This window comes from Scyliorhinus canicula, chromosome 10 (assembly GCF_902713615.1).
Source record: "Scyliorhinus canicula chromosome 10, sScyCan1.1, whole genome shotgun sequence".
Classification (NCBI taxonomy): domain Eukaryota; kingdom Metazoa; phylum Chordata; class Chondrichthyes; order Carcharhiniformes; family Scyliorhinidae; genus Scyliorhinus; species Scyliorhinus canicula.
The window spans coordinates 137,866,529-137,891,167 of NC_052155.1; the positions used below are offsets into that span (position 1 = coordinate 137,866,529).

Here is a 24,639-nt window from a genome sequence, read left to right on the forward strand (position 1 = left end):
GAGAATACGCACTAACAGATTTAAAAACAGCTTCTTCCCTGCTGTTACCAGACTCCTGAATGACCCTCTTATGGACTGAACTGATCCCTTCACGCATTTTCTCTACTGAGTAGTGTTACACTCCGTAAGCACACCTGATGCCAGTGTCTGTGTATTTACATTGTGTATTTATGCATGTCCTATGTTTTATCCATGTATGGAACAATCTGTCTGGACTCTACGCAGAACAATACTTTTCACTGTACCTCAGTACAAATGACAATAAATCAAATCCAAATCCATTCCAACCCAGACTTAAAACTGGTCCGAACGAAATCTAAACTTTAAATTTAATTATTTTTGCTAATCATTATTTCAATTACTTCATGCAAAAAATTATCAAATATAATTAAGAAATTGTTGTGCCTGAATGTGTGTGTATAAATCTAAAGTGGTCATTGAGGTGTTCTCAAGCACTGGTCAGACCTCACTTGGAAGCAGTTCATAACTAGACCCATCCAATTCTTTGTAAGAGTGCCCATTCTTTTTGGTTTTTATAAATTGCATGGATGTGCATCAGAGAAATACAGCAACCACATATAGAGTTTAAATCCATGTTGTCATTGATGTGCATCACAAGTTATTGGAACTATCAGAACATGATTTATTCATCAGTGATGCAGCATTAGATAATTGTTATTTATCAACCATGAATTTCAAACAGGATTAATCCATACATTGGTCCCGAATTTCTTGGGTTTAAGAACCAGATACTGAGATGATAGGCTCACGGTTTAGTTATTCATGCATGAGAAGACTCTGGTTAATCAGATTACTATTTTGTGTGGAGTGGGGATAGGCAGAAAAACTTCTAGGTCAACTTCTCACTAAAAGCTATGCACACTTAGGCTGGTTGAGGTAAAAAGGTAAAGTGTGATAGGTTTAGAATTGGTCTTAACCTCCACTTTCCAGCCTTCCATGAAATCTCAAATGTATTTGAGCATCTGCACTGAGCACAAAGACAGAGCTGCATTTGAATAGCCCCCTTCATAATGGCAAGACATCCCAAAGCACTTACAAAGCAGCAAAGAAAGATTTCAATCGTGCTGCATATTTTTCACTTTAAGTTTACAATTATAAAAAAGCATAACTTCATCTGTATCCTTTATCAATTACCTGTAAAGCCTCCAGAAACCGGAAAGATCCCAGTCTACGGCCTCGTGGAACCAAACAGAAGGTGGAATTGTGCAACATCTCACGATAATCATATCTAGGAAAGAATAAATAGGAACAATCTATCAACTCAAATGAACAAAAAATGGTTTATCATTTCAAGCTCATTCTTGGGATACGGTTGGCATGTATTGTCAATGTCCAGATGCCCGAACCAAATTGTTTGCAAGGACACCAAGAGTCACTTTATTTTGTGATGGGATTCACAAAGACCAGACCAGATAGCTATGGCAGATTTTCGTCTCCAAGAGTATATTTGTGATTTTTCTTAATGACAATCCAGTAGCTTCAAGGCCACTTCATTGATATCAGCTTCTGATTTCCAGATTGGTTTGAAACGGAATTCAAATTCTCGAACTGCTATGGCAGGATTGATATTCCCTGGATTATTAGTTCAGTAAAACAGACACAACTCTACTAAACCCGTCAATAGGCTCTTGAAATGCTTAATGGTGTGCTCTCAAAATGGTTCAGGACATTTACTCAGTGAATTAACGAGCAATACCAAAGAAGTTGCCAGTTCAATCCCCTGTCCATGCTGAGTTACCTGGCTTCAGACATTGCAGTGGTAGAGGTGCAAGAACCCTGGGACAGAGGGGAGGAAATCTAAAATAATAGCCCAGAAAGCCACTTCTGATTGCAGTTCAACCAGGGTATATTTTTGAGTCTGGAGCTACAATTCGAGCTTGCTGGTCACAGAATGCTTCAGAAATGCATGCCATATTGATCCGACCTAACTGTTCGAACGAAACATTATCAATTTATGAGCTTCGCACTATTCTGTGAGGCAAGTTGCTTTTCCATTCTCATGGAGCTTGGAGCTATTTAGAATACCCAATAGTGCGAATGCACTGCTTTAGAACTATTTACTGGAACAACCCTGCCGAGCTAATTTAAAGAAAAGGTTATGGATTAGAGGTGTTTCTGCACAGTTTAAATATATTAAAAGAATCATGCTGTATTCATTAAACAACCAAAACGGACTTCAAAGCAGAAGTACTCTTTTTTTAAATATGGGCTCAAAATTAATTGAAAATACAGACTCTGATGACTTTAGTCATGGTGAGAAGTAGAACATTCATGACCTGGAACTGGTAGCAGAGCTATTTCTAAATCAAGTTCCACTCTGCCAACTGAAATTCCTTTATCCTGCAATTTCATCAGTGAGAGAAGTCAGTAAATAATTGAGTGTTTGAAATTTCAGATCTAATAATTTGCTGCATTAAACCTATAGCAGTTGCATATGCTTATTTTGGAAAATATTAAAATGATTTCATGATGAGATAGTCACAAGCTAATCGGTTATTTCCTATGTTTGGATCCAAACCAGCTGCAGTTAGCTACTTTCCATAGTTACTTAAGGTTGCTTGTCATCTCTTGTAAGCACCAGATAAGAGCAAAATGAACAAAGGACCCAAAGGACATACATGGCTCTCTCCTTATGCACTGGAACAAAATTAGTGCTAAAAGGTTGGAAAGATTCTGCTTTCTATGTTATTTAAAAGGTTAATGGGATGGTGAGAAGTGGTTTCAATATTATACTTCAGATGCCAAAACCGCAGCTATTCACAATATATGTTCATGATTTAGATGAGGGTACTAAATGTAATATCTCCAAATTTGTAGATGGCATAAGGCTGGGTGAGCTGTGAGGATGATGCAGAGATTCCTTAGTGTAATTTGGACAAGTTGAATGAGTGGGCAAATGAATGGCAGCTGCAATATAATTTGGATAAATGTAGGGTTATCCACTTTGGTAGCAAAAATAGGAAGATTATCTGAATAGCCATAAATTAGGAGAAGGGAATGAAACCTGGGTGTCCTTGTATACCAGTTGCTGAAGGGAAGCAAGCAGGTGCAGCAGGGAGTAAAGGAGGCCATACCTAGAACACTGTGTGCAATTTTGGTCTTCTTATTTGAGGAAGGGTGTTCTTGCTTTAGAGGGAGTACAGAGAACGTATAATGCGGCAAATGGTATGTTGGTCTTCATAGAGAGAGGATTAGAGTACAGGGTCAGAGATACCTTTCTGCAATTATACAGGCCTTGGGGAGGCCATACCTGGAATATTGTGTGCAGTTTCCGTCTCCTTATCAAGGTCTATCAAAGAACAAAACAGCACAGGAACAGGCCCTTTCTGAGGAAGGGTTTTCTTGCTAAAGAGGGAGTGCAGAGAAGGTTCACCAGACTGATTCCTGGGATAGTAGGACTGCCATACGAGGAGAGAGTCAGTTAGGATTGTATTCGCTGGTGTTGAAAAATGAGGGGGAATCTCATAGCAACCTACAAAATTCTAACAGGACTAGACAGGGTAGATGCGAGAAGGATGTTCCCGATGGTGGGGGAGGCCAGAATCAGGGGTCACAGTCTGAGGATACAAGGTTGACCATTTAGGACTGAGATGAGGAGATTTATTCATCCACAGGGTGGTCAGCCTGTGGAATTCGCTACCACAGAAAGCAGTTGAGGCCAAAACACTGTTTTCAGGAAGCAGTTAGATACAACACTTGGGACGAAGGGGATCAAGGGATTTGGGGAAAGGGGGTATGAAAGAGAGAGAAAGGCCGAATTAGGCTATTAGAGTTGGATGATCAGCCGTGATTATAACGATTGGCGACGTATGCTTGAAGGGCCGAACTGCCTCCTCCTCCTATTTCCAACGTTTTTGTGGACTCCACTGTGCTGGTTATCAAATCAGTCGTGTGGCCTAAACTCTATAGCTTTAGCCCTTAGGTTTATGACAATAGACACAGTGAAATAGCAAACACTGATTTTTTTTAAAACTGTGGACCTTTTCAAAAAGATTTAAAAGCTGGAGATTTAAATGTCTTGGCAGCTTGACTGTTCCAATGGGACTTAAATGCCTTGACAGTTACAATGAGTTTATCCATTATTTGCACACATTCATGGCTACTTTTACCAATCCAAACCCAAAGGGCCTGAGACTGGACCTATCAAAAAGGGTATCCTACCTCTCCAAATAACTCTGGCAACATTAGACCTTTTTCTCAAAGCCCCAAAATCATGCTTTGTACATCCCACTAACGGAAATAAGATCCGTTTGAAAGCAGCTGCACTTGACATGAGCAGCTACCCCTGTGCACCATGAATGTGCAAACCACATTGATTGACAATATCTAGTAATGGCCTACGGATTTTTTTGCTTGGTATATATAATACATTTAAAAATTACTAAAGATAAACAAACCCTCAACAAAGCTTTCTACTATACAGTCTTATTAAGCTCCACTCCACTTAGCACAGCACATCCCACCAAGGATGTAACAGCTTTCAAATAAAAATCAAATAAAAGGGTTTAAGAAGACTGGAGCTACCAGCTGATCTGATCAGCTTCTCTGTGCTACACTAAATATTACAAAACAACTTTTTTAGAATTAAGGTTCATGTTTCAACCATGGATATGTGCTGTTATGACACCCTGGGCTCGTGTGCGGTCAATTTGCACCCCACTGAACCCAGAGTCACAGCGCAAGTGAATTAACCAATAATTCTTAGAAAAATACCTGAAGTTTTTTGCCCTTGGCTGCCCAATAACTAGTCACCAGGTTTGTAAATGTAAACACAATACATTTTAGTTAATAACAAGAACTGTAAAGAAGTGTGCAGCAAATGCAACTGGTTAATTATCTAATCCCTAACTTTAACTTGTCCCCATAAGAAAAAGGGAAAAGAGTCTTTTTTTCAGATGGTTGTTTCCAGCACCTTACTCCTCTTCAAACTCTACTTCCATCCGAGGCTTTACTGTAGATTTATTCAGGCCTCTGTAGTTTACAGCACTCACACCCTTTCTGGAGAAAACCTGGAGGAGAGACAATGACTCCTTGTCCCTGTGCTTCCAGAAGTCAAACTGAGCTTCTTGGGATTCTGAAAATCATTCCACTAGGAGAGAATACAATCACTGACTGCTACCGGGCCTTTTGAGCCAATTCATTAACCTCCAGCCAAACAATCAATTAAACTGAGTATCACCCCATCTCTCTCTCCTGTGCAGAAAAGTCTGAAGCTCCTGTTCAAACATAGCAGAGAGTTTTCTCCAGTTAACTTCTGAATTCCTCATCTCTGTGCTGCTCGACTTAAAGGATACATGTCCATTAATCACCCATGGATCAAAAATGATAACAGCTGTATAAAAGATGGGGAAATAAGGGAATAAACAGGAAGGACCCTTATAAAACCAAAAATTATTTTGAGAATATAGATTTTGTTTTAAAATGTAAGGCGGCATGGCATGCTTGCTTTCATCAGCCGGGATATTTGAGTACAGGAGTTGGGAACTCATGTTGCAGCTATATAAAACCTTGGTTAGGCTGCACTTGGGAGTATTGTGTGCAGTTATGGTCGCCACATTATCAAATGGATGTGCAAAGAAGGTTCACCAGGATGTTGCCTGGTCTCAAGGGTGTTGGTTCTGAGGAAAGGTTGAATGAACTAGGATTATTTTCACTGCAAAGACAGAGGCTGAGGGGAGACCTGTTAGAGGTCTACAAAATTGAGGCGCACAGACAAGCTGGATAGTTAGAGGCTTTTCCGAAGGATGGAAGTGTTAATTACAAGGGGGCACAGGTTCAAGGTGAGGGGGGAAAGTTTTAGGGAGATGTGCAGGGTAATTATTTCATGCAGAGTGTGGTGGGTGCCTGGATGCCCTGCCAGAGGATGTGGTGGAAGCAAATTAGCAACATTTAAGAGGCATCTGGATGGGTACATGAATAGGGAGGAAATGGAGGCATATGGACCGAGTAAGGGCAGAGGTTTTTTTTAAAAAGTCAGGGCATCATGATCAGCATAGGCTTGGAGGGCCATAGGGCCTGTTCCTGTGCTGTACTTTTCTTTGTTCTTTTGAATAAACATTATTTTGGACCAAACCTTTCTGAACAGATATCCAACAACCTACAAGTCCCATTAAAGTCATATTTTATTGGCAATTTAAAACACCATGTTATTTCAGCTTTACTTTTAGTGCTATTAAATGTCATAAAATTAGACTCAAGATGTGCAGGTTAGGCGATTGGCCATGATCAGTAAAGGGGTTTACGGGGATAGGGCGGAGGAAGTGGACCGAGGTAGAGTGGTCTTTTGGAAGGTCAGTGCAGACCACAATGGGCCAAATGGAACCCCTTCTACACTGAAGGATTTCTATGGATAGACTTAACCAATTTGGGTAAATTTAGAGGATTCAGTTAAAAAATATTTTTATATTAAGATATTAAGAAAGAAATTTAGAACTAGGCCCAGTGTTTCATAGAACATAACAGCGCAGTACGGGCCCTTCGGCCCTCGATGTTGCGCCGACCTGTGAAACCATCTGAAGCCTATCTGACCTCACTATTCCATTTTCATCCATATGTCTATCCAGTGACCACTTAAATGCCCTTAAAGTTGGCGAGTCTACTACTGTTGCAGGCAGGGCGTTCCACACCCCTACTACTCTCGGAGTAAAGAAACTGCCTCTGACATCTGTCCTATATCTACTACCCCTCAATTTAAAGCTATGTCCCCTCGTGTTGGTCATCACCATCTGAGGAAAGAGACTCTCACTGTCCACCCTATCTAACCCTCTGACTATCTTATATGTCTCTATTAAGTCACCTCTCAGCCTTCTCGTCTCTAACGAAAACAACCTCAAGTCCCTGAGCCTTTCCTCGTAAGACCTTCCCTCCATACCAGGCAACATCCTAGTAAATCTCCTCTGAACCCTTTCCAAAGCTTCCACATCCTTCCTATGATGTGGTGACCAGAACAGCACGCAGTACTCCAGGAGCGGCCGCACCAGAGTTATGTACAGCTGCAGCATGACCTTGTGGCTCCGAAACTCAATCCCCCTACTGATAAAGGCTAGCACACCATATGCCTTCTTAACAGCCCTATTAACCTGGGTGGCAACTTTCAGGGATTTATGTACCTGGATGCCGAGATCTCTCTGTTCATCTACACTACCAAGAATCTTGCCATTAGCCCAGTACTCTGCATTCCTGTTACTCCTTCCAAAGTGAACCACCTCACACTTTTCTGCATTAAACTCCATCTGCCACCTCTCAGCCCAGCTCTGCAGCGTATCTATGTCCCTCTGTATCCTATAACATCCTTCAGCACTATCTACAACTCCACCGACCTTCGTGTCATCTGCAAATTTACTAACCCATCCTTCTACACCCTCTTCCAGGTCATTTATAAAAATGACAAACAGCAGTGGCCCCAAAACAGATCCTTGCGGTACACCACTAGTAACTGAACTCCAGGATGAACATTTGCCATCAACCACCACCCTCTGTCTTCTTTCAGCTAGCCAATTGAATTTCCATTCAATTATACTGTTGATTGGTGCGACTCATCCAAAATTGATGCAACTAGTGCAAAATATGGCAGAATTTTAAATGTAAATTGAATTTGTGATCTTTTGCAGAGCTTCAAAAACAGTGAGAAGTAGGTTCCGCTTACAAACTGACCACACCACTAACTGACCACAGCATTATTGGACCATGTCAAATGGGTTCCACAACTTAAGCTGAGTCCAATGTTCACATTTTCAAAAGGTTTAGAATATAATTTTTCAAAAAATACAAAAGGAACCGACTACTGCATTCAAAAATAGCTAGAAAAGAGTTTTCAGTATTTATTTTTAAAGTCAGTACTTTAAAATTGTGTTCTCACAGGTAGTGGACTGACACTATTTTTAAAAAATCGTATTTGTGGCAATTCTATTTTCAGATGTACCAACAAATTACCACACAAACTTAAGAATATTTTTTAAGCAGTTTCTTCATGTTCGAAAATGCTGCCCGATTACATTGGTTCATGGCAGATTTTGCATTTGGAAATGTTAGTGCAAATTCAGGGGATGGTGGGGAGAGAAAGAACTACTTTTCAGAACAGGCACAATTTACACCAGAATCATTGACTGCACTCAAAGTGGAATAGCTACTTTCTCAAGTCTGTCGTTTCTCTATAGCACCTTGCCTGACACCATGGTCGTAAGATATTTGGAATTCCTAAAAAAAAACTCTTGTTGAAGATTTTTGTCTTGCACTCAAGGCAAGCTTGGACAAAATAATCTTTTTTCAGGAATGCAACTCGAGCTCTGTTCTATCAAACGACTATTAAGAATTGTTGGATGTCATAGAGGAAATCAGCTGCAATCTCTGTAAACAATGTCTTCAGCGTGATAACGATGTCACTGCACATACAGTATGCAACACTTGTGGCGACATCACTATTGCAATTCATGGGGAGAATCCTAACTTGGGAGTATATTCCTTTACTAATTTGGCACCCAAAATAAATTTGTAGGTGAATCTTAAGCATATCTGATATTTAAATGCCAACTTATTCATTACCTAATTTAAAATATTCCAACAATTATATCATAATCAAGGTCCAATGTTTCTAGAATTCATATAAATAGAGGCTATACTCAAACTAATTCCAAGCTAAAATTAAGCAGACTTCAGATTTGTCATGTTTTATCAGAATTTTACAAAAGGACAAGAAAATGGAATTGCTATTGCTATCAGTTGAACAGTTAGCAATGGCACAGAGATGGTGGTCTGAGTTTTATTATAATGTCTATGATTCTTTCTGCTGATTCCTGACTTATAGTACCTGACATCAAGTCAACATCTCTTACTGATTTCCCAAGAGGTCCACGAAAGTGCCACATTGCAAGGTATAATAAAATTAAATACACATAAAAAGCCTAAAATAATAAAATGTCTTTAATCTGTTGTTCTTGTTTCCCATTTGGGAACAGTAAACTATAAACAGGAAGCTGAAGGTTTATGCAGAAAGTTTACTGAAGGTTGCAGACAGCAAATTTAGAATTTTATTGCCATTTGAAATATGTTACCATAGAGGTTGTGAGTGTATGTGTGTCTTTTCCTTCTCTGCAAAATTTTGACTTTATGTTGATTGTGCATTTTGAGTAATTGTGAACACGTTTAAACCACAATATTGATAGACCTTAAATCCAAAAAAAGAACATAAATGACATACTGCATTATTGATATTTAACTCACCAACCAATTACTTCCCCAAAGATTCTCTCAACATTCACACTTCTCTTCCCTCCTCTCCCACCCCATTCCAGTTCAGAGCAACCCTCCCCACTTCCATTAGACTACCTCCCAGGCACTCTACCCCCTCCACCCCGTCCCCAGACACACTTATGAATTCTATTAATACACATCATAAAAACCCAGAGATTCCTATAAAGAAAGGCCTATATAGAGCCCCATCATTTGTAAGGGTCGCATCCAACAACAAATCTCTTTCCCACCTAACCTCCTCCCCAAACCACCCTACATTTATCTCCCCTTCGTCAAGTATTGTAAGGGCATTACAGACATGTGGCATTCGGGATGGATGTAGAGAATGAAGATTAAGGTCAAAACTATTTCATCCGAGATTCGTTCTAATTCTGGAAAGCAAACTTCTCTGACAAATTAGCACCAAAAATAAAGGTGTGTGAGAAACATTTATTATCCACCTACACCTTCAGTCCATCAGTCAAGGCTGGTTAAATAATTAAAAAAAATAAGGCAGGGGGTGATTTTCTCCCCACAATTAAAACTCGAAAGAATTTCCAGAATGGCCAAGGTGGGGCCTTAGGCTGAAATCCTGTTTTAGCCTGCATGTAGTGCAAGATGCCATCTTGATAGAAGGTTTGATGCAATGACATGATTTTGAAGATGAGCAGGGGAGTTCTCCCCTGGTGTCCTGGCTAGTATTGATCCCTCAATCAGTATCACAAAAATAGATGAGTGGTCACCAATGCAGTTTGTGGTAACTTGCCGTGTGCAAATTAGCTGTTGTGTTCCCTACACCAGTGGTTCCCAGCTTATTACCGGTCACGGCGCACCTTTATACCGTCAAATAATCAGGAAAATATTCAAACTGAAATCTTACACAACTTATGTCAGATATTTGATGAAGTAAAAAGAGCCTAAAACTTCTAGTTTGGATCAGTTGCATCCAACCATGTTGAAAAAAATAGAGCGGGTGATGGCAGGCACTCTCATACCTGTTCATTAATAATAATCAGAACATTATCAATGACTGAAATGCAACTTACATTATCTCTGTATTTAAGCCAGAAAATAGAACAATTCTAAGAATCACAATTTTCTCCCAGGATGACATCATTTAGATAACTGCAATTGTCTTTTAAAATTTGTTAGCATTTAAAGGGGTTTAATGTGTTAAATATGAAAACCGGTACTGTGAGATTAGGTGGCACGTATGTATTAATACAGATAACATTTTTACTCATCTCCTCTAACACAGATGACAAACTGACAGGACCACTTTTAGTGATGGGCGCTGGAGAACTGGAAAAGACATTCTAGGAGGTAGACTAGTCCTGGTGCTCCAAATGAGTGTGAATGCTTTCGGGTGGCATAATGCATCTTGCACTCCACAGATCAGGCAGCTGAGAAAACCGAAGAGGTGTTATTAAATGTGGAAAAAAGATAAATATACTTTAATCTCATCTAGAATGGTCCCATAAATCTTTTGAAAAAAGGCAGGATATGGACAATTGTGTATTTCACTTACTGTTCCATTTACCGGATGGAGTTTATTTTTTTAAATGTAGCTGGTGATAGATGACCACATTGGAATCAACAGAGATTGGTCTAGAATTGCGAACTGGAGACCATGTAAACGGAGATTCCTGTGCGGTGGCACAGTGGTTAGCACTGCTGCCTCATGGCACCGAGGTCCCAGGTTCGATCCTATCTCTGGGTCACTGTCCGTGTGGAGTTTGCACATTCTCCCAGTGTTTGCGTGGGTTTCGCCCACACAACCTAAAGATGTACAGGGCAGATGGATTAGCCACACTAAGTTGCCCCTTAATTGGAAAAAATAAAGAAAATAAACTGAGATGCCTTGGAATACAGAAAAACGCAGGCCCGGTCAACCTGGCTGAAGGGAAGTGAATCCAAGCGACTGGGGCTTGATGAAATGGCGCGTGTACGTGAGTTACCGAGGTTGCTGCACACTTGCATCTATCTCATGGCACCAGAGTGGCGCAGCACAGTGTCTGGCAACCACTGCCCTACACTACAATGAATTTGCTGCAAAAATAAAGCCTTTTAAGGCACTGGTGGTCATACAAGTGGGAGTCTTTTTTTCATTTGGAGTAAACTAGTCATGGAGGTTTTTCAGCACGACTTTTCTGTTCACATGGTTTAAAGAGGACTTTTAAAAAAGACAATGGAGTTGCTTCAGGACTTCAACAGTCAAATATTTATTACAGAAATTCTCTGAGCACCTGATCTAAAAAGATCAAGTGCTGTAATGCTCTAACTTAATGCGGATATCTTGTGTGAGAAAGGGAAGTTTGGTTGTCAAAAATCACACTCCTCCCCTGGGCATTAACTGGAAATACCTCACTTTTTGCCACGGTCAGTTTATACCCAGAAAATGCACCAAACTTCCCCAGCAGGTCCAATATATTCCCCATGCACTCCAATGGGTTTGAACTGTATAGCAATAAATCATTTGCATACAATGAGACCCTATGCTCCCAACCTCCCCTCAAATTGCCCTTTCACTCTCCTGAAGCCCGTAGCGCAATCGCCAAAGGCTCATTAGCCAACGCAAAAAACAATGGGGACAGCAGATAACTCTGCCTTATTCCCCTATGCAAACTAAGATACCCCAAATTCACCATGTTCATTCTCATACTCACCGTTGGGGCTGCATACAGCAACCGCAACCATGCAACAATTTTTTGGCAGCTTTATATTATGACTAATGACTATCCTAAAGAACGGTGGAAAAATGAAGTTCATGACCTTTGAACACAATGATCCAAAAAAAAAACCACCCAAGGGTAGGAAGGAGAATACAGCAGAGTTCGGAGATGTGACCCCAAATTTAATCTTTAATCTGTACTGCTATTTTCTGACAGCTGGGGCAGTAGTAGTGACATTACAAATTATTGTATATTCCCAGAGTGGGGTAGAAGGAAAAATGTTTTGTCCCCAATCTTTATCAAGTGAACCCCAGGTGCAAAGTGTACCTGCAAGGTTTGGGACGGGCAGGATTGGCTTCGCTTGGAAGGCACTGTCCTCCTGGTTAGTGCACTGTCCACAGACCCGTGGAAAGTGAATTTGATTCCAGCCCAGACTAACATGCCAAAAGGTACAGGCGCTACAATGAACAAAGAAAAGTTCGGCGGAGGAACAGGCCTTTCGGCCCTCCAAGCCTGCGCCGACCATGCTGCCTGTCTGAACTAAAATCTTCTACACTTCCGGGGTCCGTATCCCTCTATTCCCATCCTATTCATGTATTTGTCAAGATGCCCCTTAAACATCACTATCGGCGCTGCTTCCACCACCTCCCCTGGCAGCGAGTTCCAGGCACCCACTACCCTCTGTGTAAAAAAAAAAAAATTATCTACCTTGGGAAAAAGTTCTGACTATCAAATCTGTCTATGCCCCTCAAAATTTTGTAGACCTCTATCAGGTCACCCCTCCACCTCCTTCATTCCAGTGAGAACAAACCAAGTTTATTCAACCTCTCCTCATAGCCAATGCTCCCCATACCACGCAACATCCTGGTAAATCACCTGCACCCTCTCGAAAGCCTCCACATCCTTCTGGTAGTGTGGCGACCAGAATTTAACACTATACTCCAAGTGTGGCCTAACTAAGGTTCTATACAGCTGCAACATGACTTGCCAATTTTTATACTCAATGCCCCGGCCAATGAAGGCAAGCATGCCGTATGCCTTCTTGACTACCTTCTCCACCTGTGTTGCCCCTTTCAGTGACCTGTGGACCTGTACACCTAGATCTCTCCGACTGTCAATACTCTTGAGTGTTCTACCATTCACTGTATATTCCCTACCTGCATTAGACCGTCCAAAATGCATTACCTGACATTTGGCCGGATTAAACTCTACCTGCCATCTGACTGCCCAAGTCTCCAGACGATCTTCTGACAGTCCTCATCGCTATCCGCAATTCTACCAACCTTTGCGTCATCCGCAAACTTCCTAATCAGACCAGTTACATTTTCCTCCAAATCATTTATATATACTACGAACAGCAAAGGTGCCAGCACTGATCCCTGCAGAACACCACTAGTCACAGCCCTCCAATCAGAAAAGCACCCTTCCATTGCTACTCTCTGCCTTCCATGTATCCACCTTGCCAGCGACCTCTGATCCCATGTGACTTCACCTTTTGTATCAGTCTGCCATGAGACCTTGTCAAAAGGCCTTACTGAAGTACATATAGACAACTTCCACTGCCCTACCTGCATCAATCATCTTTGTGACCTCTTCGAAAAACCTCAGTGAGACACAACCTCCCCTTCACAAAACCGTGCTGCCTCTCGCTAATACGACCACTTGCTTCCAAATGGGCGCAGGTCCTGTCTTGAAGAATTCTCTCCAGTAATTTCCCTACTGGCCTGTAGTTCCGTAAGGCTCACTGGCCTGTATTTCCCTGGATTATCCTTGCTACCCTTCCTAAACAAAGGAACAACATTGGCTATTCTCCAGTCCTCCGGGGCATCACCTGAAGACAGTGAGGATCCAAAGATTTCTGTCAAGGCCTCAGCAATTTCCTCCCTTGCCTCCTTCAGTATTCTGGAGTAGATCCCATCAGGCCCTGGGGACTATCACCTTAATATTTTTCAAGACACCCAACACCTCACCTTTTTGGATCTCAATGTGACCCAGGCTATCTACACACCCTTCTCCAGACTGAACATCCACCAATTCCTTCTCTTTGGTGAATACTGATGCAAAGTATTCATTTAGTACCTTGCCCATTTCCTTTGGCTCCACACATAGATTCCCTCCAGTGGGCCACCCTTTCCCTGGCTACCCTCTTGCTTTTTATGTACGTGTAAAAAGCCTTGGGATTTTCTTGAACCCTATTTGCCAATGACTATTCCTGACCCCTTTTAGCCCTCCTGACTCCTTGCTTAAGTTCTTTTCTACTTTCATTATATTCCACACAGGCTTTGTCTGTTCCCAGCCTTCTAGCCCTGACAATTGCCTCCTTTTTCTTTTTGACGAGGTCTACAATATCTCTCGTTTCCCACGGTTCCCAAAATTTGCCATATTTATCCTTCTTCCTCACAGGGACATGCCGGTCCCGAATTCCTTTCAACTGACACTTGAAAGCCTCCCGCGTCAGATTTTGATTTACCCTTAAACTTCCGCCCCCAATCTAATGTTCTTCAGTTCCCGCCTAATATTATTATAATTAGCCTTCCCCCAATTTAGCACATTCACCCTAGGACCACTCTTATTCTTGTCCACCAGCACTTTAAAACTTACTGATTTGTGGTCACTGTTCCTGAAATGCTTCCCTACTGAAACGTCTACCACCTGGTGGGCTCATTCCCCAATACCAGTTCCAGTACAGTCCCTTCCCAAGTTGGACTATCTACCTATTGTTTTAAGAAGCCCTCCTGGATGCTCCTTACAAATTCTGCCCCGTCCAAGCCCCTAGCACTAAGTGAGTTCCAGTCAATATTGGGGACGTTAAAAGTCTCCCATTACAACAACCCTGTTGCTTTTACTCCTTTCCAAAATCTGTTTACCTATCTGCTCCTCTATATCCCGCTGGTTGTTAGGTGGACTGTAGTAAACCCCCAACTGTGACTGCACCCTTCTTATTCTTGTTCTCTACCCATATAGCCTCGCTGCCCTCTGAGGTATCCTCCCATAGTTCAGCTGTGATACTCTCCCTAACCAGTGGTGGAACTCCTCCACCCCTTTTACATCCCCCTCTATCCTGCCTGAAACATCTAAATTCTGGAATGTTTAGCTGCCAATCCTGTCCTTCCTTCAACCAGCTCTCTGTAATGGCAACAACATCATAGTTCCAAGTACTAATCCAAGCTCCAAGTTGATCTGCCTTACCTGTTCTACTTCTTGCATTAAAACATATGCAGTTCAGGCCACCAGGCCTGCTGTTTTCAGCAACATCTCCCTGTCTGCTCTTCCTCAAAGCCATAGTGGGCCTGTTTCCTAGTTGTCCCTCAATTTTTCACCTTCTGACCTATTGCTCTGGTACCCACGCCCTGCCTTACTAGTTTAAACCCTCCCCCGTGTGACACTAGCAAACCTCGCGGCCAGGATATTTATGCCTCTCCAGTTTAGATGCAACCCGTCCTTCTTATACAGGTCACACCTGGCCCGGAGGAGCTCCCAGTGGTCCAGATAACTGAAACCCTCCCTCCTCCACCAGCTGTTTAGCCACGTGTTTAGCTGCTCTATTTTCCTATTTCTAGTTATACATGTGATGAGTATCCGCCACCTTAAACAAGCTTTAGTGGGAATAGACTTCAGATAAAATTAATTCATTTGGCCTAAAGAAACTTATCAACAAGATGTACACCACCATAGATCAAACATGGAAGAGACGACAAGCTCTCCATTTCCGTCAGCTGTCAGGTGGTGGTGCTGAATGGATGCCAGGGAAAAACTAATAGCAAAAGGAAAGACGCGTGGGAGGGTGGGAAATAGAAAGATGCATTAATCCCAAGACATTCTTCAAAAATTCTAGCCAGCTGGTTAACAATGGCTTCATAAAAATATCACAGTGATTGAATTTATGCCATGATATTTTTAAAATGTAAAATTAGGCAATGTTTAATTCAGTACTTTGGTTTATAAGCCAAAAGGTAGTATGTGATTTTTTTAAATGTATGCGATGAATTAGAGCTACTAAGTCTACTAACAATCAGGAATGTTGGTCAGTCATTGTCTATGACCATTAAGAGTTAAAACACACATTTCTCTCACATCTCCCTTACTGCCATTACTCATGTCAAGCATTCCTATATGTTGGCAATACAAAAGTGTAGTTAGTAATCTGAAATGGTCTTCATTCCTTTCCAAATATGAAGCACAAGGTTTTCTTAATCACTTTACCCAATATGATCAGCCAAACATGGTGTGAAGGCCAAAAACCTCTGGATTCATCAGGGAAAAGTTTCAAACTAGAATCCAAAACATTCAATTGAATCTTTGCCTGAAAAGAAATACTTATCCATTCGCCAACTCAAAACTCAATCTGAACAAATAGGAGGTCTATTGGATAGTATGATACTGACCTTTATATGAACTCAAATTGATATGCAATGTTAGGGCAAATGATATTTCACATTGTGTGGTGATACTTCACATTGTGTATTAGCGTTTACACTAACAAATAGAGAAAATATATTTTCTCCACTGCACCTCTGTTGGAATCTTATAACATATCCGCTTGGTCCTTTCTTCATTTCCTTTCTTCTCCCTGACCCCCCTAAATATCCATTGTGTTATAAACCCCTTGGGGGCCAAGCACTGTACTCCATTTGATTTCCCCCTTCCACAGCAGAGTATCAACGCCCCCAGTAATTGGGGTGTAGTTTCCCCTTAACAAAGGAAAATTACACTGTATACCCACACAGGGTGACCCTTTCGGGGAGAGGAGTTATAGCATTTTTTAGTTTTGTGTACACCGTTCTATACATTGTTTCATACAAAACCACTAAATGCAAATACTTAGACTGAGTCATAATGTAAATGGCCAAGTAGGAGAGCCAACCATAATGGACAGAAGTGGTTGTTAGTGGAATCACCAAACATCTTTACTTCAAGCAAAAAGATAAAGAAGGAAATCATTTGGTTTTAAAATTTTGTTCCTATTGATAATAACAGCTGGAGGAAATTGGAGAGAGGGACAGAAATCTCTGACTTGTGCATGTTTTAAAATGCAAGTTATTGGCATTTGGCCTGCTTTGGAAAGAACCTTCATAATTCAGTTTGCATGAAAATAAAAATAAAACTTTTCATTAATATAGTGCCTTATTGTGTCTCCCAGAAATATACCAAACAATTTGATATATAATAAATCATACCATTGTTATAATTAGGCGATTAAACAATCCAGCCATTTTGAGTAAAGCAAGAACCCACGAACAGCATTGATATAAATGACCAGTTTCTCTGTTCCTGGCAGTATTGACTGTAAAGACAGTGTCTGGGCTGATCTGGATCTAGGTACCAACTAGAAACACAACTTTCTTGACAAATGAATCAAATGGTTAAGTAGAGTGGACTAAATCCTGAAATATCCCTCACAACAGGGCAGCAGGGTAGCATGGTGGTTAGCATAAATGCTTCACAGCTCCAGGGTCCCAGGTTCGATTCCCGGCTGGGTCACTGTCTGTGTGGAGTCTGCACGTCCTCCCCCTGTGTGCGTGGGTTTCCTTCGGGTGCTCCGGTTTCCTCCCACAAGGAAATAGCAACAAGCTTTTGGATAGCAACAAGCTTTTTCCAAGAGTGGGGGCGTCAGTTACAAGGGGGTCACGATTTCAAGGTGAGAGGGGGAAAGTTTAAGGGAGGTGTGCGTGGAAAGTTTTTTACGCAGAGGGCGGTGGGTGCCTGGAACGCTTTACCAGCGGAGGTGGTAGAGGTGGGCACGATAGCATCACTTAAGAGGCATCTAGACAGGTATATGAACGGGCGGCAACAGAGGGAAGTAGACCTTGGAAAATAGGAGACAGGTTTAGATAAAGGATCAGATCGGCGCAGGCTGGGAGGGCTGAAGGGCCTGTTCCTGTGCTGTAATTTTCTTTGTTCACAGTCCAAAGATGTGCAGGTTAGGTGGATTGGACATGCTAAATTGCCCTCAGTGTCCAAAGAAAGGTTAGGAGGGGTTATTGGGTTACGGGGATAGGTTGGAAGTAAGGGCTTAAGTGGGTCGGTGCAGACTCGATGGGCCGAATGGCCTCCTTCTGCACTATGTTCTAATAAAAATACGAATAGGATACACTGTGACCAGCTGTGTCTCACTCCAGAGGGTTGAAAACCGTATGGCTGCCACTTCTCAAACCAGGAATTTTGTAGCCTCAGTGAGAGTGTATTTAATAATCTGGGTGAATAGTTATTAGCAGAATTATATTCTGCCCAAAACAAAGATAATTTGTATGCAAATAAATATTCAGTGCCATGTAACTTCATTAACCAAAACATGCACATTTCAGTGTGAGCAGTACCACTGGCAGTAATTAGTCATTAGCACTGAACCTTACACAAGACAAAATGCCCGTAACCCAATTTAGTGCTTCTAGGATCCAAGGAAGAGAAAGTCCCCACTGTTCCCTGCATCGGACTGCTGTACAACCTAAATTCAAGAGACGTGTTTAGTTTTCCAGGACTTACTAAAACACAATCTTCAGGGTTTTCAGAAATTCTTGATTTTTATTCAAGGACACAAAATACATATGTTACTAAGTATATGTGTGATTTAAGGGCAACACGGTGGCACAGTGGTTAGCACTGCAGCCTCACGCGCCGAGGTCCCACGTTCGATCCTGGCTCTGGGTCACTGTCCACGTGGAGTTTGCACATTCACCCCATGTTCGCGTGGTCTTTGCTCTCACAACCCAAAGATGTGCAGGGTAGGTGGATTGGCCACACTAAATTGCCCCTTAATTGAAAAAAAATGATTGGATACTCTAAATTTATTTTTATAAAGTATGTGTGTGATTTTAATTAATCAACCTTGAAAGTCTAATTCTTCAACCGAAGTTTAGCCTGAATTAACTATGCAATAAATGGAGTTGCACTACAATTTAATAAGTGACCGTTCCCATTCTGCATTAGACTTCCTCATGTCCCTGCTTCATTACTGGAGGTCCCATGCATTCAACCCATTCTTTCTGCTATTAATTGAATTAGTATAATATTGTTAACAAATTATCCCTAGGGTTTAGAAATAAAGTTTTATCAGACAGATTCCAATTGCTATTCTATCTTGGTTAACAATGGACTTGTATTATAGTCAAATAAATAATCACTATTCTCATCAAAATATGTATTCCAATACTAGGTCTTTGAAAAGATTAAATCAGTTTACTAGCTTTCTTTTTGTAGCTTTAAACAGGTTTTAGCAATTTGATGTTTAAGCACTCCATCTGGTTTTGGGGGGGGAAAAATGCACAGCTCAGCTTTTCAAATAAAATACTTCCAACAGTGTCAGCAACTTCTCCAGCAGAGATGGAAGCACTCTTGTTGAGCACATAACAAAACATCAAGGCACCATTGCTACTGAAATAGTGCTTTCCTCAGAGTTGCTCCAAGTCCCATTATTTCACACAATGCAGATGATTTTCCCTTGTGCACTACATAAAACAGAGAAACTCAACAGCCATGAAGAGCTCCACATCATTACTTTCAGGATGTAAGATTGACATTGAAGCTTGATGTGTAAAGTGAATTACATTTACTTGTGTCACAGTCAATTAGAAAATCCCACTGATCTAATTCTATTCATCTGTAGACTTGTGTGGACCAGAATTTAAAGAAAAAAAGATTTCTGTACACAGTCGAAATCAATATTCAGGTCAAACGAAGTATTAAGGTGGGGACTAAGTGAAGTCATGGGTGGATGGAAAACAATGGATACAAATAGGAGGGAGTGGACAAGAGTAACGGTGGGTGAGATTAAAGAGAGAAAGGGAGATTAAAGAAAGATAAGTTGCTTGCTATGTAAAGGGAGACAGGGATGAAGAGTGAAGAACGGGGAAGGACACCAAGCAGTGTTTCAGGAACAGACAGGATGCCTGGTGGAAAACCTTGGTACAGACTGGAGTGGGGGTTCTGGGTATAGGGGTGCTGTGGGGATAGGGGGTGTTGCTCCAAATGGTGAACAACTTCAATAGGAGAGGATGAGAAAAGGTAAATCCGTTAATGATAAGGGGGTTGTGGATGAAGAGTGCGGACAAAAGCTGTGTGCATCAGTCATTGCCCAGTGCTAACGATCAAGAGAGAAATGATTCTCCTAATTTCAGTCTGAATGAGCTACCCCTTAATTTTAAATGCTGTCCTCTCGTTCTAGTCTCTCTCACAAGGGGAAACATCCTATCAGCATTCAACTTGTCCAGTCCCTTCAGGATCTTGGTTCAGCAAGATCACCTCTCAATTCTTCTAAACCTCAATGGATACAGGTCCAACCTGTTCAACCTTTCCCCACAAAATAACGCCTCCATCCCAGGTATCAATTGAGTGAACCTTTGCTAAACGGCTTTCATATCCTTTCTTAAATAAGATGATCAAAACCATGCAGAACGTCGGGTGTGATTTCACCAATGCCCTACATAACTATTGGAAAACATCATTGTTGCATGACCCTTACAAAAAATGATAACATTTAATTTGCTTTCCTAATCACTCTGTACCTGCATGTGATTCATGTACCAGGACACCCAGATCCCTTTGCACCTCAATCAGCATGAATTCTACCAATTTTCTTCTCCTATACCTAGAACAAAAATGGTGTACTTGTACTTAAGGAAAGTGGGGCTATTTTGCAAATTAAAATTATGTATCATAGAACATAGAACAGTACAGCACAGAACAGGCCCTTCGGCCCTCGATGTTGTGCCGAGCCATGATCACCCTACTCAAATCCAAGTATCCACCCTATACCCGTAACCCAACAACCCCCCCCTTAACCTTACTTTTTAGGACACTACGGGCAATTTAGCATGGCCAATCCACCAAACCCGCACATCTTTGGACTGTGGGAGGAAACCGGAGCACCCGGAGGAAACCCACGCACACACGGGGAGGACGTGCAGACTCTGCACAGAGAGTGACCCAGCCGGGAATCGAACCTGGGACCCTGGAGCTGTGAAGCATTTATGCTAACCACCATGCTACCGTGCTATCATAGAACAGTACAGCACAGAACAGGCCCTTCGGCCCTCAATGTTGTGCCAAGCCATGATCACCCTACTCAAACCCATGTATCCACCCTATACCTGTAACCCAACAACCCCCCCCCTTAACCTTACTTTTTTATTAGGACACTACGGGCAATTTAGCATGGCCAATCCACCTAACCCGCACATCTTTTGGACTGTGGGAGGAAACCGGAGCACCCGGAGGAAACCCACGCACACAGGGGGAGGACGTGCAGACTCCACACAGACAGTGACCCAGCCGGGAATCGAACCTGGGACCCTGGAGCTGTGAAGCATTTATGCTAACCACCATGCTACCCTGCTGCTATCCTTTCAGAATAGTCATTAGAAACAAGGTTGTATCGAGAGATCCTTTCCTGCAGGCTGGAAACTGCGGATCCACCCAGGGGTCAGAAAGTCTACAGGTTTTGGAATTGCCAGACTGAACTGTAAATCTATTTGTTTGGTAACACTGGCCCAGATTATAAAGTCTTTGACAATTGAAAGGCACCAGCCATTCAATGTACATACAGATTTACTGTGGGCCTATGCACTGCAGTTTGCAGTAATTAGAGTCAAAACAATGCAGAACCCTCTATGGCAGGCATGGTCAAAGTTGGGGGCGTGACCAACCCACGTCGGGAGGGTCGCGGAGCCGCCCGTCACAGCGCTCCCAATCGTGCAAATCCACACGCAACCGCCGGCTTTTAATAACGCTGGCTGCAAACGGCCTTCAAAATGGCCACGAACGTATAAAAAGAAATGTGGCCACACTGTGCATGCGTGCCCGCACGTCGATGCGCATGGTTTTGTGCATGCACACCGATGAACAGGCACGCATGCGCAGTGCGGCCCCATTTTTAAAAATCTGCTCGCAGCCTTTCTGAAGGCCGTTCGCAGCCTGCATTGTTAAAAGCTGGCTGCAAAATGTTCGGGGGGAATGATCTGATTGATTGCTTTCTGAACTTTGATGCTGATGAAGTGGAAGTCTCTTATACCAAGAATGGTGAGTGATCCAACGATGATTTCACCGCAGCTGTAACTTCCCTTGTGCACTACATGAAACAGAGAAACTCAATAGCCATGAAGAGCTCCACATCATTTGTATCCAAGAGATGTCAACATTTTTAATCTCGATTTTTAAACATTCCAAAACAAAGTGCCTGCAGGTCATATTTGGAAGCTTTATCAATTAATTGATTTTGTGTCTTATTTTTTTTACATTTTTAGTTGTAATGTTTAGGTGAAATTGGTGAACCTCCAATTTCTAGAGGATGAAAACATTTTCAGTTTCTGCATTTTTTTCCTATAAAATGTTATCAAATCAAACCCCCCGCCCCCTGAACTCGTATTAAAAAAAGGCTGCTGCTGCGGCTGTTGCCCGTGAATTTGCGCAATCAGAGACGCAGATTTAATAAAAAGGGAGGCAAAGAGCAGGTCATGCCCCCCGAACATTGACATCTCATGCTTTGGGCGTGATTGCAATTCCTCCATTTTGTCAGCAGCAAACAAGGCAAGAGAAATGGTGGGTCGCTCAGCATGGCCGGCGTGGGTCGCTCAGGTCGGCCGGCATGGGACCAGAAGGTTGGCCGGTTGGTAAAAGTGGGTCCCCGGAGAAAAAGTTTGAAGAACACTGGCCTAAATGATAAGTCCAGACAACTACGCAATGCACAATGGTAGACCCAACTACTTAAGAGAAGCAATCATTCTTGATATTGCAAGGGAGAACACTCAGGAATTTATTCAAGTACTTTAGTAGAATATGACTATCAAGCATTTTTAATCTGGAACCAAAGTGATATCAATATTTAGATTTTATCACATGACCGCAACATTCCGCAGCACTACCACTCAAAAGCCACTGTAGTGATGGATGGCAGTCCTATTAAATTACTGGCATAGCATCAATATTAGTTTATTGTAAATTAGAATTACTAGTTACTGCACATTCAGCAAGCAGTTCATCACTGCACTCAAGACTACAATCAAAAACATAGATGCTGTGTGAACTGACACTGGTGTCACTGACAGCACTTTATGTTAACTGGGCTATTTTGTTACTCCTGAAAACATTCAAAGCCTCGCTCACAGATCTATATCCTTTATATGACAACAGTATTCCAAACGTAGTCTCACCGAGTTCAATACAGGTGTAGCATAAGCTACTATACAAATGACTCCCAGTGCTTGGTTTGTTTTTCATGGTGTGTCTTGAGCAGTGCTCCGAAAGCTAGTGTTTGAAACAAACATGTTGGACTTTAACCTGGTGTTGTAAGACTTATTACTGTGCTCACCCCAGTCCAACGCCGGCATCTCCACATCATTGATACTTTTTGTTATTTGTGTATTTGTATTTCAAGACCTTTGTTCCTCTACCCCATTCACATTCTTAGTTCCCAAGTAATGCCTGACCTTGCTAATTTTCTTACAAGCATATAACATCTCATCAATGGGTGTTGAAATTCATTTCCAATTATATGTTAATTCTGTACGGTTATTGATGTTTACAATCTCCCTCAGTATTGACTATCCTCCAATTTGACCCCAAGGCCATCTGGAAATCCAGTGACATTACCTCTACGTCACAGTTTATTTCCCCATGGATTCCTCTGCATCGTTCACCTTGGCAAATGTGAATCACAAGTGCCTGGCACCTAGGTAGAAATATCAATTCGCTATTTTGATAATCCAACTCTGGCACCATGGAACTAAATGGACAGTTTAAACCACAGTTATTACAACCTAACATTCTCAACACTTATCTACAAGTGCCAATATCTTGCAACTTTATTCCCAATGAATCAATCTAAGCATTTTGTGCATCTCTTAGTAATCAAACCACCCAGACTTACTATGAGGCAGTCTTCAGAACAGGTCACTAGGGGCTGGTTTAGCTCACAAGGCTAAATCGCTGGCTTTTAAAGCAGACCAAGCAGGCCAGCAGCATGGTTCGATTCCCGTACCAGCCTCCCCGGACAGGGGCCGGAATGTGGCGACTAGGGGCTTTTCACAGTAACTTCATTGAAGCCTACTCGTGACAATAAGGGATTTTCATTTTCATTTCATTGACTGCTTTCATTCTATCCTAAATTTAAAGATACAGTCCCGAAACATCATAATCTTAGAAATCTCATAATTGTAACACAAGGAACTGGAAGGTGATCAATACTGCAGATTGCCATGGTCATGGAGTGCCTATTGTTGCTGCAAATCATCCCTTATTGGCTGTCTTTTTGACTTTTGAAAAACAATTGTATACATAAATGAGAAAAAGTCTTGTTATGAAGTAATAGAGTACGAAGGACAAAGTCTCAGTAGTAATGGAAACCAGTTTCAGAAGTGGCCACAAGGAAAAGAAAGCAACAAAAGTAAATCTCAACTCAAAAGGCACATTTTATATAGCAGTGCCTAGATTGAAACAGATCACAATGGGAAACATCTCAGCTATGTAAAAGGTCATGGTCAGTCCACTGGTAACTAAGCAACATTTTCAGAAATGGTAGTGGAGGTATGCACTAATCCTGGCAAAGGCATACACAGAGGAATGGGCAATAACAATGGCTTGATTCACATTATCACAGAAATTTAAAAAAGATATTGAAGTTAAGCACTAAACTGTTCTGTCAAGGTACTTTTCCAGAAGATTAAAGGGTGCCCCCACACTACAAAAAGGAGTATAAATGTAACCAGGCAATGATTTAAAATAGAAG

General features: G+C 41.7%; 1 protein-coding gene across 1 annotated transcript in view; it reads right to left on the reverse strand.

Moving 5' to 3' along the window:
• LOC119972676 (exostosin-1-like) overlaps positions 1-24,639 on the reverse strand; it is a 255,149-nt gene that overhangs the window by 103,173 nt on the left and 127,337 nt on the right. The window contains exon 2 of the mRNA XM_038809779.1: positions 1,156-1,249. Coding sequence (XP_038665707.1) covers positions 1,156-1,249 — 94 coding nt within the window. The remainder of the gene's footprint in view (positions 1-1,155; positions 1,250-24,639) is intronic.